Below are 16,696 nucleotides of genomic sequence, written 5' to 3' on the forward strand. Positions count from 1 at the left end.
TCCCCCACTTTCCTGCTTTATACATGCTGATTCTTTACTGTTGCAATCAACACTCAGTGACGTGGGTCTGCTGCCGTCACATGTAGTTTTGCTGGTAGTTTGGACTTTGGAGTTCACAAGCACCTGCCAATATATATAGTGTGCAACTTGAGCATCTACTTTCCTGATTTTGGTCACGAGTCAAAAGCCATTTGTGAGACGAGTGGGGGGAAAGGCTGTCCTTGTGTTCATGTGTGCTACCATGCTTTCTTCATGTAGCACCATTTAAAAGTTCAGTGTATAAGTTTTGTGAAAATGAATTCAAGAGAAAGTTCCTGCCTGAGGTTAAAAACATAAGCATGTGGTGTCCATTATCCTTAATCTCCATTAAAGTTACAGTTTTACTTGGGTTTGAGACTACTGGGCAATAGAGGGGAAGAATTGTGATAACAGTATACTGGAAGCTTCCTTTGCTGTGGTCATTTTGGCCATTACTGCTTCCCAGTCCATAAATAATTCCTGTCTTTAATTCCTAGATTTGCAACCACAAAGAAAACCCCAATAAAAGCTTATACCATCTGTGCCATCAGCAAAAAAATGTTCTAGACAACTGACTGTTGCAAATAAAATGTCCATTTAACCTAATATGCTGAAATCCTTTATCTTCTTCCAATCCTCCTTGACTTATTTAAGAGCTGTATTCCAGAGAGAACCTTTTCTTCTTCTTCTTCTTCTCCTACCCACAAGTTCATCTCATGGCTTTGAAAGCTATGCAGTACATTTTCACTACATAGAACAGATGAATGAGATGCATATGTTTTGATAGAAAAATCCTAATTGTTTATTTACTGCAACTGGTCCTGATAAACAGCTAATATAGGCAATTTTTTAGATAATCCATTATTAGGTACAGAAAATAACGCTTTTGCTGGATTCAGTCATAAAAGCAGAAGAAGGAGCATGCTGCAGAAGCTGTGAAAATGTAGCAGAAAACTTTCAAAACTTGCAGTGGAGTGATCTAGGAAATTTATATGTGTATAAAAAATCTGAAGAAAATTGAATGAAGTTATGTTAGGAAGACTATCTTGTTTCTTTCAGTTACTATCTTAAGTAGCAGAAACATCACATCACTTGCCTAGCAGTGATATAAAGCAGCAGGTGACTGGGGTAGTTAAAAATATTTGATAACAAGCTTAAGAGCTTGAGTCTAATTGACCCATAATGCCTTATTTCATCACAAATTGTAGAATCCAATTACTAATTAATTTGGAATAACCAGATACATTTTCTAGATCCCTGGACATTTATCTAGGCTCCAAACTAAGCCCTGATCCAGCCTCTTGGCCTTCTCCGAGATCTGCAAGCTTGAGAGCAATGGGCATAATTGCTAGGAGTGAGGATCTACAGGTCTCAGTTGGCTGAGTGACAGGAATTGGACCATCTGACCACTCCTTTCATACTCCTTCAAGAAACGGAGGCAGGAGCAGCCAGTGGTTCTATGGTCTTCCAAATGCAACACACCGTTGTCACCAAGAGGGGCATAGGAAAGGTAGTAGGATCTTGGTGTAGAGAGCCAATCTACTGTTTATGCCACTGTGTTTGTGCTGTGCCTGCATTGCACCAAGCTCCCACTGTCTTGCCCCTCTCCCTATCAGTAAGTAGCAGTGATGTGTCATGTTTGAAAGGAGTCATAAAAGCTATAGAAGTCATACAATGATAGAGTTGGAAGGGACCCAGAGGGTCATCTAGTCCAATGCTACACACAGAGCAGTGCAGCCACACCTGTGCAGTGACACCTGCTGCTAATGAATGGAGGGAATGATCACAAGCACCTAGTCCATAACAGAGTCATCTTAAAGGTGGACCCATCCAACTCCAGGAATATCTAACATCAATCCAATCCTGTTTAGGATTGGATTTGAGGAATCTGAAATGGGTCTGAGTTTTACCTCCAGGATCCAGCAAGACATACCTAGTTTACCAAAGACAGATTAACTTAAGCAACACTCTTAACTATAGTAATTACAGTTGTTAAGATTTATAGAAATGGTTTATAATAAAATAGTGCCATTTGTTCATTTTTATTCAGCTACTGCTAGCGGTTTAAATTAAATTTGCTTAGCTCTATTACCTAGAATAGGGTTTGCCAACATATTCAGAATTAAATAATTATATTGTCAATGGACCAAAAACTCTGAAAACTATAGGTTGCCTATGCCTAACTGCAGATTTTTTTCCTCACAAATAGGACAACTTTTATATCTTGTAACAGATTTAGATACTGTGAAAATGCAGGGTTTTCTTGCATGGAAAACACAAATCATTGTAAAGCTATGAGTAAGCTGCGTGGGTTGTTCCAAATGAATGCCAGGTAAAGGTTTTATACCACATCATTTTTCATTTTACTGGTGTGCCTCATATTTTATAGACAATCTGTTAAGATGTGTTAATAAATGTGTATTTACTATTCTACTTGTAAAAACCAGGTGTGTTGGTTATTATCAGATGAAATGTAAAAGATTAAGATATTATAAACAATAAGTCATAAACATTATTTGAAATAGAATTTCTACAAGTCATCATGCTGGAGATGAAAGGCCTCAAAGTGGAGCTTCAATGGAAAGAGAGGGAAGTTTCCAGTGTGGTTAAAAATCCTAAGCCTAGCTCTGATGGTTCAGAAGATATTGGATAGTAAACCTGCCACAAAGAAATGACTAAATCTTGCCAAACCTGCATCCCAGACAAACGTGGTTTTATGAGAAGTCAACCTTTTCTGAGTTATTTTTAATGTGACATTTTGAAGTCACTGGGATGCGTTAGAAAGGTGGTATGCAGGTGGGGTAGAACTATTTTTTAAAATAAATGCATTCCATCCCATGCATCTGATACTTACTATACTGTATAGCTCTTTCTCATAGAACATTATGCAGGACATATGCATAGAACTAAGTGGTGGGATACATGCTTAGGCTGCTTACCCTTGGGCAAAGTCAAAACAAGTAGCATAGGGTGGGAGGGAGGGAAAAATCCGATGCCAAATGAACTTCTGGTTCCAGGCATGCCCTACTTATATGGGAAGGGTGTGGACCAGAATGAAGAGTATGGCTTGCAGTCTCCACTCTGGTCCGACCCAGATGCCACACCCTCTGACCCACCTGAGATTGGTGGAATTGAGGGCAGTTCCCAACAGCCTGCAGAACCAGTGGAGGGGGAAGTGATGTCTTCCCCTGAGTCTGCGGAAGAGAGGAGACTGGTGTAGCTGCCGCTCACCACCATTGAAGATAGCAAGTGGCCATTCCATTCCCCTTCTTAAAAAAAACTCATTAGTTTTAGTTATTTTAAAATCACATTTAGTTTGTTACTCATTGTGTATCTTTTTTTGTAACTGGCATTTGTACTAGTTGCCCATTGCTGTCTACAGGGGACCAGACTGCTAGGGTAAGCAAAAGCATTCATTGAGAGTCTTTTGCCCTTTGAACACTCTGGTCATTAGTTTTGGAAAGAATGAAAAATTAACTACGTAGTTAATTTTTTTTCAGTTGTCCCAAACAAATGCGCACCCCTGCAAAGCATATATCGTTGACATTAAAAATGCAACTGTAAATTGTTCTATCCCCTCCCCAGCAAAGCTACTGCCCCCTTATTTTGTAGGAATGGGCTACTGAGCTGTTAACAACAGAAACTGTGAAAACACATGAGTAAAGTGATTAGCAAAACAAGGTTAGTTAGCCATCTAGGACTCATTATTCTCATTCTTCTAAAAGGTAGAGTTGAATTCTGTCCTGTATGCCATTCTATACATGCAGCAGAATGAAGTGGGAAAGTCCAGAGTTGGTACACTACGTCATACTACACTTAAAAGACCATATTGTAAATGCTTCTCTACCTCCTCCTCCTCCTCCTCCTTCTTCCTTGCTTCAAATAGAAAAAGAAAAGTCTGGTCCCTGTGTAATTGTTGGTTAGTGTTACTTACAGCAAGTTTTTTTAAAAAAATGGGGGGGGGGGGTTTAAAAAATGGCACCCTTATCTACAGCCTGAAGTCTATTCCATCTCCCATCTCAGGACTCTACCACCTGCTTTTATTACATCTGTACACCAAACCAACCCCATTAGATAAATTATCTCAGTGTTCAAGTTCGGATTCCAATGTGGAGTAGATTATAAATCATTGTTCAGTGGGAAGGATGTGCATTTTCCATCTGGAAATAACAAATATCTTGAAAGTATTCAGGTAGGTAGCCATGTTGGTCTGATGCAGTCGAAATAAATAAATAAAAATTAAAAAATTGTGCAGTAGCATCTTAGAGACCAACCAAGTTTGTTCTGGGTATATGCTTTTATGTGCATGCACACTTCTTGGTATCTGAAGAAGTGTGCATGCAGATGAAAGCTTATACCCAGAACAAATTTAGTTGGTCTCTAAGGTGCTACTGGACAATTTTTTAATTTTTATTTACTTGAAAGTATGTTATTTTCATTTTTCTGGACTGACATGTGAGCAAAATCCACAACTGTCTTGATTCATTGTGTTTAAACTGATCTATATACAACTGGTGGTGGTGGTGGGGTGGAATTAGAAATAATTAATGCTTTAATACATTTTGTCTGCAATGCCCACTGAATAAGATATGTAGAGGTTATTGAGGTGCTGCCATTTTGAAAACAGCTGTAACAGTACTTTGCTCTGTATGTGTGAAACCAACACTATACGAGATGCTACCGCTTTTCCATTCTCAGAGAAAGCAGCTAAATAATTTTCAAATGCAGTTATTATAAGATGATGTACACGCAAAGATGAACTCTGTTGTCCCTTGCTAAGGTGCTTAATAAACATTGCATCTTGCATGAAATGCTACAATTCTCTGCCACTTAGTGATGATAAATGAAACTGTGTTTCAGGCCTCCCGCATTTCAAGAATCAGTAGACTCTACCACTCTGTGCATGAATGGAAGCCACACTACTCAGCATATAAAACAGGAGTGCCGGAGCGATTACAAGGGCCTTTCTGAGGTTTCCACACATAGAGGGATTACCGAAGGAATGGAACTGAGAAGCTCAGGCAGCTTTCATCCTGAAATAGACCTAATGAACAATGGCCTTACAAATTCACTTTCATCATACTTGTTTAATAATGAACATAGCTCCTCCCTGGGCTCATTGTCACTCAGCAGCCCTCAGCATCCAAGCAGGCACCAGGCAAGCAACCTGAAGAAGAGATGCATCTCCATGTTGCCGTCTTCTGCTGATGGGATAGATATTACAACTATCATCCGCACGTCACAAACGTCACTGGTTACCTGCGTGAATGGACTGCGGACTAATTCAGCTGGCGTTTCCCCTTCTCCTGGAGAGATCGCTCTCCACAGTACACAGAAAGCCTCTCGTCCCCAGTCTTGTTCCCAACCTGGGAACCATTGTCATCTTCCTTCCCCTTCGGTATGCCTTGTACCAGTTTCCACTGAAATTGTCCGAGGTGACTGTGATCATTCGCAAATGCAGCAAACAGGAGAAAATGCAAGCCTCTGTCTTATAATGAACAGTGCTAGTGTTCCTCATCAAGACACTTCACATAACAGTCAGAAGCTGAATTTTTTAAAACAAGAACCACTTGATGAATATTCTTCCACCTCAGATCTTTTTCAGCACAACCAAGAGCTGCCACCACCTTATCATTTGCACCAGCAGCGAAGCCAAACTCAAGGGACGCTGTCTCATTTACATGCTTCCATGTCTCCAAAGACAAACGAATGCGATGAGCAGGAGACCAGCAATGGCAAGCAGGCCTGTCGGTGGATTGACTGTAGTGCTGCCTATGATCAACAAGATGAACTGGTCCGGCACATAGAAAAAACACACATTGATCAAAGGAAAGGAGAGGACTTTACTTGCTTCTGGACAGGCTGTGTCCGTCGGTATAAACCTTTCAATGCTCGTTATAAACTGCTGATTCACATGAGGGTTCATTCCGGAGAAAAACCAAACAAGTGCATGGTAAGTCTGGAATATATTTATTTGACTAGAAACATGCTAATGTCTCTGGACTTCTTCCTCCTCTTAAAAATCCTCTTCCAGCACTATCAGGGTGCTTTTCTTGTAACTTATTTCCAAGCAGGATTTGACTAAAAACATACACTCAAGAGTTCTTTGCACTCTTCCTTCCTTCACAATATCATTCCAGCACAGTAATGTTTTCCGGCAGTTTGGTCTGTAATGCTTCCAAGATGATTTTGGGTGTTGTGAGGGGCACGGAATATGTACATATTGGGGGGGGGAGTGTCTGAGATATAAATGTTGTAATGTCAAAGAATAATATTTTGTTGCCCTCTGCAAAAGCTTGACTCCTAATACAGTTGTTTATTTTTGAAATGGCCATTGAAACATTAATATGATGATCAAAGCACCCCGCAGCAATTTGACATGAAGGAAGGGTCACTGTGCCTCTGGTTACATTTCAGTCAAACATGAAGTACATTTAATGGAAATTATTTTCATTCTGCCTTTTGAACAGTATTCCAACTGAGCAGAAGCCTTTATAATTATAGATGGCAGAAAAGGAAGGGAATCCTAGTAGTAGTAGTAGTAGTAGTAGTAGTAGTAGTAGTAATTATTATTATTATTATCATTAACAATTGCAGTTGAGCATGTCATAAAACTTTTAGGATGGCTTTCATTTAACTTTCAAAAGAAGAGTTTTGAAATAAAGCTGTTTTCTTCTGATCAGGCAGATCTAAGCCACATTATAATTCCAAAGAGAGCATCTTGGAACAGTGTTGTCTCTGCCTGTGTTATCGCAATAATGTGGGCAATTAAAATAAAAGCTAATGACTTGCAGTTGGCTTTCCACATGCTGAAAGCAGCAATAATATGAAACCCTGAATAGAATAGATAACAACAAGGAAAGATTGGTCAGAACTTCCAAACCCAGCAGTGAAATATGAAACTTTTGTTTGCAACCCCAAATGTATTGCTTACAAAGGAATAACCACACCAGCAGATTGGGTTGCCTCATCAAAACATCAGCAAGTAGAAGCACTTTGGAGATTTGGTGCGGGGGGGGGGTTGGTTGGGGGAGAGGCTTCAGTGCAGTACAGCAGAGATGTGCTCTGAAAAAAAGAACACTCGCTACATACTATGGCTGTGATATTCTGGACTGGCAAGCATTCCCTTTAAACTAAGATGTCCTTTTACGTAAATTAAAAAATAGCAAGAAGGCTTTAGAGCAAGCATTGGGGAATATTGGAGCTATTCCCACACCCTGTAGTTATTACCAAGCACAGTCATAGGGTAAGGAATAATAACGTAAGTCTAGTTATACTTCCTTATGATGGTGATATATTCCTCATACATCACAGTCATAAGCATATCTAGGTATACGTGAATGGTTGTGTGAGGAAGTTAAACAATATAGTGAAATAGTAGGTGGTCTGCTCTAGTTTCTTCTATGCATAGGCCATAGGGCATTCACTATGTCCCATATTATGCTTTCTGTCTTTCTCTATGATTTCTATGGTTTTACTTTATTTAATCTCAATACTCTGTTCAATTTATTATTTAATATTTTGAAATATCAAGACAACAACGAATCTGTTTTATATGTACTTCTTACCCTCCTTATCTGAAACTATATTATGTAGATTCTGGCACCCTTTAAATCTTTCCATTAAGCTCAGAATGGTAAATAATGGTGTCTCTGTTTGTGTATTCATGACCAGACATCTAAAAACAATTAAATAGTATTCACAGCTTTTCTAAAAAGCACATTGTTTTCTAGATACTAATTGTGAACAAATAAGATTTACCCGAAAGTTAATTGAAAAAAAAAATCACTAGTTAACATGCCAATTAGAACAGATAATTTATGTAGTAATAGAGGGAAGTATCACGTAGAAATTTAAACTTCCAGTTTGCATCTTCTAAAGACACATTGTGCTGCGTTGGAGTTAGAAATTTGAAACTATGAAAATATCTGGATTACTCAGCAGAGTTGGCTATATAATTTTGTAAGTTGTTTTTAAAAAGGTGGTTAAAACCAATGTACTGGCTTCATTTTTCTCTTTGTCTCTTTCATAAAAGTTTGTTTTAAAATTAGAAAAGCTTGGTTAGTTGCTTTTTTATAGTGATGAAAGATGTGGTGTAGAAATATAGATTTACTCGACAGCAAGAAATACCCTCTCCATATTTTCTTTGAAGTGTGTGTTTGACAGCTATTTTATCGAGTATAGCAGTTTTCTAATGTTACCTTCCCAGTTAGCATTTCACACAAACCAGCTGTTGTAATTCAGGGTAAGGAAAACTGTTAGATTCCTGTCTTTTTGTTGCTGTGTTAATCTGTATTAAATAATGGGCAACACTGGAAGAATATTGAGTTGCAAATGAAATAGTTGCATACGCTTTAAATAATTAATCTATTTTTCATGTATAACAGAAGACTTTCAGTACTGGTGACAGAGCAATATTTTGAATGTGCTTTTGTGACCCAGTCAGAATGAAAGAACCTAGCATAACAAAACCAGTTGTGATGCCCGGGGAGACTGTTAATAACTGTTTGGTAACTATGAGTAAGGGACGCGGGTGGCGCTGTGGGTTAAACCATAGAGCCTAGGGCTTGCTGATCAGAAGGTTGGTGGTTCGAATCCCAGCGACAGGGTGAGCTCCCGTTGCTTAGTCCCTGCTCTTGCCAACCTAGCAGTTTGAAAGCATGTCAAAGTGCAAGTAGATAAATAGGTACCGTTCCGGCGGGAAGGTAAACGGCGTTTCCGTGTGCTGCTCTGGTTCTCCAGAAGCGGCTTAGTCATGCTCGCCACATGACCCGCAAGCTGTATGCCGGCTCCCTCGGCCAGTAATGCGAGATCAGCGCCGCAATCCCAGAGTCGGACATGACTGGACCTAATGGTCAGGGGTCCCTTTACCTTTACCTTTAACTATGAGTAAAGGAAAGGAGAGTTAAATATTTGAAGCAAAGAATGCATCTTTAGGATTATGACTCTGAATGGACTGTTAAAATGTATATTTCTCACCAATGTTGGTTTTTAAAATGTTAGAAGGTTAAGATCTTAAGGAAACATATCTGTACTAGGACTATATGCATTTGTGTTTTTTGCTGCAATATTACTGTAAAAAATGTGTTATCTTTGGAAAAAGTTAATAACTACAAGTTCAAAGTATGAATTATTTTGTGCACATTGATGCCCTGTGTAAATTTAGAAATAGTTAGCAGATTTTTTCTAAAGCCAAGATCAGTAACAACAACCAGCGATCATTGTTGGGTGGTTGCCGTGGCCGTGGACTTCTCCCTAACCCCCGCCCTCCGTAAGTGATTCCTTTTTCTCTTGATGTCCTTCCAAAGCACATTTTTATTTTCTTTGATTATGGGTATCTTTCCAGTCTGTTCAGCAAAATTTGTTGGCTAAATATGCATTGAACGTGTTCAGAGGAGGCTGGCAACAAGTAGCTCCCTGTCTATATGCATAAAAGCTCCTGTCCATGTAAAATTATTAATTTCTTATGACAGGCTTTGCTACTATGTACTGTAATAGACAAAGGAATTTTGGAATTCAGGCTACTTGAGAACAGGAAATACATGAGACATTTTGATTGAAAAGTAAATGGTCCACTAAAATGGCAGTTAATCCTTTTATTATCTTTCCAACAGCAGTTTCCACAATACTTTCATGAGGTAAGCTTCCTTTCAGTCCAACTGTAACACTCATCATTACAGCTGGTTTAAATTTAGCCAGTGTGCTCTTTTTTCAGCAGCAGACAGAGGGAAAGTAAAATGCTATCTGCTGTATATTTTTGGGGGTTGGGGGCAGGTTCATTTTTGTATTTGGTGCCAAAATCTTTATGAGTCCTTTTGTATTATCTGCTAGAATATTCTAATTAATTGATTCCTTTTCTACGTTGGGTCCTTCATTTGTGTGTGGTTATGCGCTTTCTCCTGGTATTCTTCTCTTTTTATTCTTTGGGCTGTGTAAGTAGTCTGAAGGAAACTACCTAATCTCCTTGCAATATCCTGTTATGTTTCATACTTAACTTGTGTTATTTTAGTTTTATTAAATTTGGTGCTCATCTGCATTATGATCAGAAATATATCCAACAAAAATAATGATGCAATGCCTCTAAGACTTGAACTTTTGAAGATTAATTTCAAGCTTTTGTAGATTTGGTGTCCCAGACAATTGGAATTTTGATTGTCTGAGAGCAAAAAATTATCCAACTTTAATGTTTTCAGTTTAAAGCCTCCCCACCCAAGATTTATCATATCATATTTCACCCTCATTTTGATTAACAATTAATAGTGATCCCAATCTTGTACAATAATCTTTAAGTCCCTGTTTGCAAATGTAAATACGTATGTTATTTTCACCAGAAGAGGTGTTGGGGTGGGGCTAGTGAGGTATAATTTACAAAATACTGTACTATCTTTCCCTTCTGTGTTGTAGCCTTTACGTAAAGTGATGAAAATGCCAGTCTTCACAAAGTGTGTTTATATTATTAATGAAAGAGAACTTCCAATAAGCTTAATGAAGTGTTGAAGAATATAAGTTTAAGTTGCAGAATTTTATTATTTTAAACTTGAGTATCTATGTTTAAAAATTTCACAAGGATGACAGCTGTCCAATTAATGATTCATGAATATATAAATTTCCAGAGTGGGTAGCTGTGTTATTCTATTGCCACAAAAATAAAAAGTGCCTTGTGAATCCTTAAAAACTAAAAATATAGGGCATAAGCTTTTGTGGACCAGGGTTCCCTTCATCAGGTGCATGAAAAGTTACCGGTATATTGAATTGCTGATATATACAAACATGCACATTGTTCTGGTGTGGTAGTGGTCATATAATTGTAAATGGTGACATTAGAGGGGAATAAAACGTGGAAAGCACAGGCAGTGACCGTTACATTATTAACAACAATGTGTCATGAAATATAGTGTAGGTATTCACCTACACTGCTTTATGCTCATTTTCCTTTACCTAAATGAAGGCAAGACACCTTGCTTCACTGGGGTTCTTTTAGTATTTGCCTAGTTGAGTAGGAGCTGGTTTTGAAAGAGTGGGCTCTGCACTCATTGAACCATTTGTCAGGGAATGCTGGCATGGGTCTTTCCCACAGAATTGATGGCCTTCAACATGTTTCTGATTCATGGCTTGTTGATGCCCTGGTTGACCTATGGAATGCAGAGATTAGTTTAATGGTTGACATTACGACTCCTAGGTGTTCTCTTTTACTTTGCAAAGTCTGCATTGCAACGCCTCTGCCCAGAGTTGAGGGATGAAACTGTTTGATAGATTAGATCATAAGTTGCAAAAGACTTGATGTAAATGCTACCAAACACAGGCTAGAACTTATTGCTGAATCTATTCTGTGGTGGTGATAATGGCAAAGAAGCATACCCTTTTGCCACTGCTGTATCCTTTGTTGTTTACGGTCCATTCCAACTATGCCCCCATACCAATGTAAAGGAAACTTTGGGAGACTGCTGTAACATGTTTGCTGTCAACATCAAAAAGAATGCTAAGTATATCCATTTCTATGTGGATGCCACAGTTGGCACAAGATAGTCCAGTGATGAGTCTGGAGCACCATATAGTCTTCTTTTGTGGGATGGGCTTCATTTGTTGCAACCTGAGAATGGTGACAAGATGCTTGAAGGATTTTGGCCCACTGTTCAACTCTACCCTTGCCCTTTCAGGCTTTTTTACTTCTAGCAGTAAGGGGTTGACTGACTGAGTCCAAGGGAGTAATTCCAGCCATCTTTAAAGAGGTTAGTCCTAATTGTTGTTAAGGAGGTAGTTGCAGGACATTTCTAGAAGCTCTCTGAGGACATTGCTTGGATTTATTTCAGTTTGGTTTCAGAAACTTTCTTAGTCAGCTTAATGCAGGTGTGGGAAACCTCCAGATGTTGCTTAACTACAACTCTCAACATCCCTGGTCATAGGCCATGCTTGCTGGGGCTGATGGGAGCTGTAGTTCAGCAACATTGGGAGGGCAAAATATTTCTGTCGCCTGCCCTAACGGATAATGTGTACTGGGAAAGGGTAAGAGGGAACCCTGCTTCTTCTAGATCTCTTTGTGGTGGTTGATCATGGTATCATTCTGTATAAGCTTTTTTGGCATGGGTGTTTTGCTTGTTCCATTCCTGACCTGCAGGGCTGATCCCAGGTAGTAGTGGTGGAAGACTACAGTTTAACTCTGTGGCACTGATGCTGCAAAATCCCACAAGCATCTCCCTTGTTCCCCAGGCTGTTTAACATCTGTTTATTGAATGTTGGATTGTAAACATGTATGATTCTATAGAGATTTGTTATTTGAGAATTGTATCTTGACTTGATCAACATAAAGTAACTTATTGAAAAAATTAAATGATTTTTTTTTAAAAAATCAAACAATTAAAAGAAATTATAAATAATAGCAATCATATACTTTTTGTGGTACTACTTTCTGTAAAGAACTGTAGTGCAAGCTTGAATTATTAGACTTACTCAGCAAAGTGATCCAGACTCTGTGTTGCTTTATTCGTCCTATGTGTAGAGATGGTGTGTCCACAAAGAAGTTCCTGTGTCCAGATACCATGCAACTTGCTTTGCTGAATAACTTATATTGGCCTTTCTTTTGAAATTGCACCCAAGGCATTTAAAAATGGGAAATGGAAAAAGCATGTTCTCATAATCCAACTCGGTAAAGTTTGCACAACTTGCTCTTTGTTTCATCATCCCAACAATAAATCTTTCATTTGTGTCAGCTGAGAGTGCCCACTAAGTCTGCAAGTGATTACTTCTATGAATTGTGTTGGTACCTTTGCAGTACATGGGTGAACGATAAAATGGGAAGTTGATCAAGACTCTTTTATGGTCTGGCAGGAAGCCTCTAACAAAACAGTCCTGATGCATGGAGTTTCATCCAAGTGTTTCCAATCTCTTACTCCGTTAACCTCTGTGTGCAGGTTAAACAAGTTAAAATTATTCCTTTACACTGTGAAAATTAATGTTATCTGATCAGAAATGGTTTTGAACATCCTTCAGAAGGCAATTTGACACAGTAAAAAAATTAGACTTGTGCATTGTCTGTTGAACCTTGAGAACAGAATTCCAATATTGTGACTGAAGTGAGGGAAGGTAAGTCATTTTCATCCTCATTCACAGAGAGAGGCCAGCAGTGATTGAACCCACCATATCCAGGACCCCCAACACTATCTCAAGAAATTTTGCTGCCACACATTAAAAGCCAACTGGACTGGCAGTGGTTTTTTCCCTTCAGCACTGGTGATGGGATGGTGTACTCCACTTCACCTAAGGCAGCAGACTAGCTTTGGGTATGCAGAGCAGACCACATGACACACACACCTCTGTTCTCTTAGCAAGTTACTGCTGCTTGCTCACTGCTTTTCTTGGTACCTGCCTGCTGCTCACTCAAATATTGCAATGTAGTAGTGCAATGTAGCAGAACAACATGCATATACACATGATGCATGTTGGAATGGATGGCTTGGGCTGGCTTCTTCTACCTATATGCTTGTTGACACTCTCAAAGGTTTGTGAGGGACTTGCCCTTGCAGAAGCCATGCTGACTTTGCTTCAGCCCTTATTGTTCTGTGTGCTTGGTTGGTTTAACAATATTTTCTACCAGTTTCCCCAGAACCAACATTAAGCTAACCAGCCAGTAATTTCCAGGACCATCCTCATCCTGTATGGTGTTACATTGACCATCTTCCAATCTTTATGTATGGAGGCTGACCTTAGGAACAAATTACTCTTTTTGTTAGGAGACCAGCAATTTCACATTTGGGTTATTTGAATACTCTCCAGTGGATGCCATTGAAGCCCAGTGATCTGTCAGTTTTTATTTTGTCTGTTTGGCCTAGCTCTTAATCACTCATCACTGCTATGTGCTTCAGTTCCTCAGACTGCCTTCCTACCAAAGTTAGTTCAGGCACTGGATCTTGCCCTATATCTTCCATTGTGGAGACAAATACAAATAATTAATTGAGCGCCTCAGCAGTTTCCTTATCTTACTTAGCACACCTTCGACTCCCTTGCTATCTAAGGGTCTCCTGCTACTAATATATTTAAAGAACTTCTTTTTGTTCATCTATACACTTTTAGCGATGTGCTTCTCAATTCTTTTTTTAGCATCGCTTATTGTTTGCTTGCACTTTTGCCAATGTTTGTGTTCCTTTTTGTTCTCTTCATTTGAACAAAACTTCAATTTTTCTTTTAAGAAAGCCAACATCTTGAGATAAAAACTTGTTTACCTGTGCCATTGCTAGGCCTTAATCCCAGCCCAAGTCATTAGGGGTCTAATGCTAATTTGTGTGTGACCAAACTCTGTTTTCCATGGTTGATTTTGCCCCCCCCCCAAGCAAATTCCTTCCCTGCTTGCTCCCATCATATCACTTGGAAGTTGGTACGAATGTGTTCCAATAATACTTTGTATTAAACAAATTCATAGGGATTTCTTGGCAAATAGGACAAAGCTAAAAGTTTTAAGTCGCAAGTCGTTAGCAAGCAGGATCATGTCTAGGTTGAAACACTGCAAGTGACTGCTTGTGCTTCTTTAGCCCATTGAGCCATCTGTCATGGATGCTTTAGTTGTGATTCCTGCATTGCTAGGAGTTGGACAGATGACTTTTGGGGTGTCTTCCAACACTACAATTATATGGTTCTTTAAACAATTGACTACATTTTTATATAGAATATGGGACCTGTGCTTTGCATATAAACAATGACTGTAATACGTTCATGTTATGATTAACATTTCTAATCTTACAAGAACAATCTATATTAGTAATGTTGTTGAGTTGTTGCTTTAAAAACACACACACACATAACTGGTGGATTAGAGTTAATTAGTTAAAATGTTCTAGGGAGCTTATCCCCATATTAGAAGAACAGCCAGCTGACTTTCATGTCCGGAACTATAGGAGTTCCATTTTGTTGTGGCAAGTCTCCATCTCTCATTTTAGTGTCTTTGGCACTCACTAAGAGGATAGGAAATTAAAGAATTGTTTGAAAACATGGAACACTGGCTTTTAAGGGAAGATTAAAAGAGTGAATTGTGTCCAGCTTGCCCAAAGAAAGCACTAAGGGAGATGAGAAAGAAAAGGGAATATTTGCTTAGAAGGGTTCAGGAAGCGACAAGTAAGAGTTAACAGGATGAAAAAGAGCAAAGCTAAAATTGAAGAGGATCTAAAATAAACTTTGTTGTGAGGCCTCCTGTGCTATTAAATATTTTTATGGAAGGTCCATCATTACTGGAAACAATTCTCAAACCACTTGCTTCAAAGTATTCACACTACTATTAATGGAACTTCTTCATTTTAGGTTAGTTTTTAGCATTAAAATCAAGGAGGCACACATTCTGGGTTAGTCACTGGAAGTTCTCCAGGTTAAATGGTTGTTTATCTGCAGCCTGAGGCTATAAAAAGCAGCAAATGCATATTTCCTCCTTCTCTTGATCCTCCATTTCATTGGCTGCTGTTTACAAAACAGGAAAATGTCTAGTGTGTGGTGATGTCATCCTTTGGTGAAGGGTATGTAAGAAATCTGATGGATGATGATATAGTTTACAAGATGTTGCTTGTGGAGAGAATACGTGTGACTTCTGTTTCCAGCGGTAACCACATGATCTCCGTAACATTTCATAACATCTAGTTTCAGTCTGAGTTACCTGTAACTGTATTTGAAAAAAATAACTAGATATTTCTGACCAAGATAAGTAGAATCATACAGAAATAAAGTTTTACATGGGTTTCATAGATTTCAAGCAAGATAGGAATGTAACACCTCCAGAGGAATAATATCCAAGGGAAGGTCAGAAGATCGCCCTTGGGTTAATTTGCTCAAAGGAGGGTTATTTTCAGAAGAACTGCACCAGAGAGGGAAAGGGCAAAAATATAATTTCATTATAATTCCTCTAGGAGGGTGGTGTAATTAAAAAAAAATATCTTTGAGCGATAAATATTTGAGGGATAAATAAATTAACACCTCCAGGATAGTGTCATCCAAATATTTTGTTGTGAATACAATGTGTACTATAGGTAATTCAAACGGCATCATTTACTTGATGGAATTTACATTTTTATAATTTATTGCTTCCTATTTTTGTGTGCAGTTTTTGATACAGTTTTAAAGATATTATTTCCATTGTTTTGCGTGTGTCAGTTTCTATAACAGCGTTCACTGTACACACAATTGGAATTGCATGACAGGGTGGGACCACGGTTGTTGGCCCCACCTTCTGTCTGCTGGGTCCCCATCACTTGGCCCCACCTCCATCCCTGTAGTAGAGAAGCATGGTTTAGAAAGAACAATATCAAATATAGTTCAGGACACTGAGACCTAGTAATAGTAGACAAGGAGGTAGATCTTTTCTGGGCCTTATCCCTATAGACTCTACATAAAGCATTTTGGCTACTTCATGGATCACTGCCTTATTGTGGCGAAGGGGCTTGAATAACTCAGAGAAACTATGAGCTATGCCGTGCAGGCCCACCCAAGATGGACAGGTCATTAAGCAGCCTAAAACAAGTTTACCTCTATCTTATCTTCTGCTGTATGTCACAACTGGTCTTGAGTTGCTGAGCACACTCAATGGCCACTGAGTCCCCAGTCTGTTCCCCTTCTCATGACTCATGAAAAATACTTCCATATAACTTAAATTCACATTGTGATTCCACTCCCACTTACTGTGAAAATACTTCCATATAACTTAAAT

At 38.8% G+C, this 16,696-nt stretch overlaps 1 protein-coding gene across 4 annotated transcripts in view; it reads left to right on the plus strand.

The window, feature by feature from the left end:
* GLIS1 (GLIS family zinc finger 1) overlaps positions 1 to 16,696 on the plus strand; it is a 178,857-nt gene that overhangs the window by 73,600 nt on the left and 88,561 nt on the right. For all 4 annotated transcript variants that reach the window (XM_033152089.1, XM_033152091.1, XM_033152088.1 and 1 more), the window contains exon 4: positions 4,879 to 5,971. In XM_033152089.1, coding sequence (XP_033007980.1) covers positions 4,879 to 5,971 — 1,093 coding nt within the window. The remainder of the gene's footprint in view (positions 1 to 4,878; positions 5,972 to 16,696) is intronic.

Source organism: Lacerta agilis, chromosome 6, assembly GCF_009819535.1.
Source record: "Lacerta agilis isolate rLacAgi1 chromosome 6, rLacAgi1.pri, whole genome shotgun sequence".
NCBI lineage: Eukaryota > Metazoa > Chordata > Lepidosauria > Squamata > Lacertidae > Lacerta > Lacerta agilis.